The 3526-nt window shown below is 42.7% G+C and overlaps 1 protein-coding gene across 1 annotated transcript; it reads right to left on the bottom strand.

Moving 5' to 3' along the window:
* Positions 1-300: 300 nt before the first annotated feature.
* On the bottom strand, positions 301-1666 carry LOC141258585 (uncharacterized). Its single transcript, XM_073673557.1, has 2 exons — positions 1040-1666; positions 301-870 (listed from the first exon to the last, which is right to left on the bottom strand). The coding sequence occupies exons 1-2, from the start codon at positions 1487-1489 to the stop codon at positions 301-303; spliced, it is 1020 nt and encodes a 339-aa protein (XP_073529658.1). The 5' UTR covers positions 1490-1666.
* Positions 1667-3526: the final 1860 nt, after the last annotated feature.

The following is a 3526-nucleotide window of genomic DNA, read 5'->3' on the forward strand; positions in this document are numbered from 1 at the left end:
AGAGCAGGGATGGGAATAGACGGTAGAGAATGGAGGGGAGGGAACGGAGATTGGGAAGGGATCGGAGGGCAGGGGTGAGGGGTCCCACCCTCGGGAAGAGGTAAAGCAGAAAATAAGGCAACCAAAAAACATTTTTATTTCAATCAGGGTGAGATCAGAGGGCAGGGGTAAAGTTAAAAAAGAGGACAATAAACCTTGTTTTTATAAACAAACAAAAATATAAACAATTTTAACAATTTAAATAAGTATTAAATTAACAATATGTACAAAATGATAAAAAAAAATTGAAATGAAACATCACTACAGTTCTTCATATCGATTACCTGTATTTGTGTATCCGTGCCTGGGGGAAACAAAAGAATCAGAACACATGGGATACTGTGGGGGGGGGGCAAGGCTTTGTGGACGCCGGATCCTCTGCACTGGTGTGCTGTGAAGTGGGTCCGGCCTATGGGTCCAAGAATGTTGTTGAAAATGGCCAGGGTCAATCAGAGTATGTACAGTAGACGTTTCATTAAGTTCACCGGCTGCCGCTTTATTTAAAGTCTCAAACATGACCCTTTCTGCATGCGCCCTCTGTCGGTCATCCAGCCTCTGTAGTCTCTCGCCAGCATATGTTGCAAAGCTGTCCCGCTTGGCCTGGGTCTGCAGAAGTAGAATCTTGTTCGCCAGAGATACTAGATCTGGCGATGGCGGCAAGCTGGCCTTTCTTTTCCTTGATTTTCTCTGTCGCCGAGGCACAAGGTCTTCACTTGTAGAGGCCATAGGGTCTTCATTCACCGATGCCATAGGTTCCTCATTCCTTGACATAACACTCGCCTCCTCCATACCACGTTCCGTAGCCGAGATGTCGTCATCTTGCCAATGGTGCTGTGGGAACACAAAAATAAAGTTAAGATTTGGTTACAACATCCAGCAGGTATGTTATGACCAGCATGGGTACACGTGCACTAAAAAACAAATATGAGGGGCAGCTAAACTATGGCATGTACATTGAAAGTATAAATGCTATTTACAGGGAAGCAAAGAAGGTACTTACATCTTCAACAGGGGAGTCAGTCCGTATGTCGGGGTCTTCTTCCGGGGTCTGCCGTATCGTACACACCATTCGCCGAGGTAGCTCCTGGTCACGGGTGAAGGCAAGCAAATCATAATACCATAATGTCGGCACATAAACCTCATCTGTGCCGGTACCTGACTTCTTTGATTTCTCCACCCGGTTGAGTTCTTTCTTATATACGGTACGTAGACCCTGGATCTTTCTCTTCACCAGCTCTTCATCCACCTTCTCGTTGGGGCCATGCCTTTTAAAGAGGGAAATCAATTGCTGGTAGGCCTCCCTCTTTTTCTCTCTATTGCAGTAGTCTGTTGATTTTATTTGCCAAAGGCACGGCAGGGAGCGGTAGAGGTCAATCATTTCCCTCACAAACTCTTCACTTTTGAAAGCCATCTGAAAAGGATAGCAATACAGTGAGCATACATGAAACATTTTCAAACAAAGTAAAAAGTACTACACACCATTTGCTGACTAAAAATGGCCTCCAATATATAAGCAAATATATACTTATTGAGTGTGATAAAAATCCACTAAAATAACTTACCGTGGAAACAAAGCAATACAGTGCCTGAAAAACCCAAAAGTCAATGTTCAGTCACAGCTGAAGAAAATCCACAAATGAATGGAATCACAGCAGTAGAACGCAACTAGGATCCAAAAATCAGGACGCTGACAAGGCTTCAACAAATCCCAGATGGACGAAACTTGCCCGGAGAACACTGCTACGATCCGAAAGCAAAGCGCAGATAGGAACAAGGGAGCGGAATTGCCCCAACGTCGCCTTTTTAAAAACCCCCGGCCAATCAGAATGCAGTAGCGTCCACCAATCGAAGATGAGTGGGCGCGGAAAGGTAATTTTATGTACGCCTTTCTGTCACAGTACAGTCCCTCAAAGTGTGTATCGTTGAGTGTGGATCGTTGAAATAGCTGCTGTGTGACAGCGTCCCAGCGACCAACGAGATCGTTAGTTAGATCGCTGGGGCGGCCGAAATCGTTGGCAAGTTATACATGTTTGACGGCTCCCGAACGATCTCTCCAGCGATCTCAAAACTGTGACGTAGTAACGATCTCGCTAGCGATCTCGTTATGTGTGACAGGGCCTTAAGTGTTGGATATGAGATCAGATAAGAGTGATTTCCTTCACATTTTGTGAAAGTGAAAAGCATTATCAAGTCCCTTACAGTTCAGGACCTAATTCAGAGGAAATGCCTGTTTCTCCTACAGCTCTGTGAGACATCTGTTTACTCTAATAAACAATCACTTTTAACATTTTTGGTGACAGCTGCCAGAGTTTGTATCCCTCGGCTTTGGAAGAAACCCACTCCACCTTGCTTGTCATTCTGGATTTCTAAGGTCAAAGATTTAATGTTTATGGCGGACTTGACTGCTTCTCTGTACAACGTCCTTTTACAAAACTTGGTACTATTGGAGGGAGTTCCAGCAATTTAGTGAATACAGTAGCCTTTTGGTTTCTGACTCTCAGACTTGTGGCCCTTTGAGTCTCGATTCAATGGTCACCTGGTCTTGCTCCTCTTTTTATCCCCATTGCCTCCTCCCTTCACCCACTTGTCTTTTTGTTTCACTCTTCCCTCTTTATGAACCTCTCTTTTGGTCTCTGATTGTTCTCCTCCTTTTCAAAAAGTGAAAAACTTGACAAAACTAAAAACCGCAATGTGGAATTTTGCTTTTGCTATGGTTGCTTGTGTAGATCTCTGAGGATCTTTATTTCTTTTATGTATTGTCTGATATGGGACTTATCTGTAATGCGCTGTTTCACTTTGCTTTTGGTAATTATGTTGTTTCAACTACAGTGCATGTAAAAGTTTGGACACCCCTGGTCAAAATTACTGTTATTGTGAACAGTAAGGGTGCCCAAACTTTTGCATCAGTTCATTTTCCATTTTGTAATTTTTAAAATGTAACAGAGAAAAAAAAAAATATATATATATATATTTATATATATATATATATATATATATATATATATATATATATATATATATATACAGTACACTGCTCAAAAAAATAAAGGGAACACTCAAATAACACATCCTAGATCTGAATGGATGAAATATTCTCATTGAATACTTTGTTCTGAACAAAGTTGAATGTGCTGACAACAAAATCACAATTGAAATCAAATTTATTAACCAATGGAGGCCTGGATTTGGAGCCACCCTCAAAATTAAAGTGGAAAAGCACACTACAGGCTGATCCAGCTTTGATGTAATGTCCTTAAAACAAGTCAAAATGAAGTTCAGTATTGTGTGCGGCCTCCACGTGCCTGTATGACCTCCCTACAATGCCTGGGCATGCTCCTGATGAGATAGCGGATGGTTTCCTGTGGGATTTCCTCCAGGGTGGCACATCAATGCGATCTGTGGCAAGAAGGTCTGCTGTGTCTGTCAGCGTAGTGTCCAGAGGCTGGAGGTGCTACCAGGAGACAGGCCAGTACACCAGGAGACATGG

The sequence above is a fragment of the Phyllobates terribilis genome, unplaced genomic scaffold (genome assembly GCF_046119375.1).
Source record: "Phyllobates terribilis strain yellow unplaced genomic scaffold, ASM4611937v1 Scaffold_3__8_contigs__length_932513732, whole genome shotgun sequence".
NCBI lineage: Eukaryota > Metazoa > Chordata > Amphibia > Anura > Dendrobatidae > Phyllobates > Phyllobates terribilis.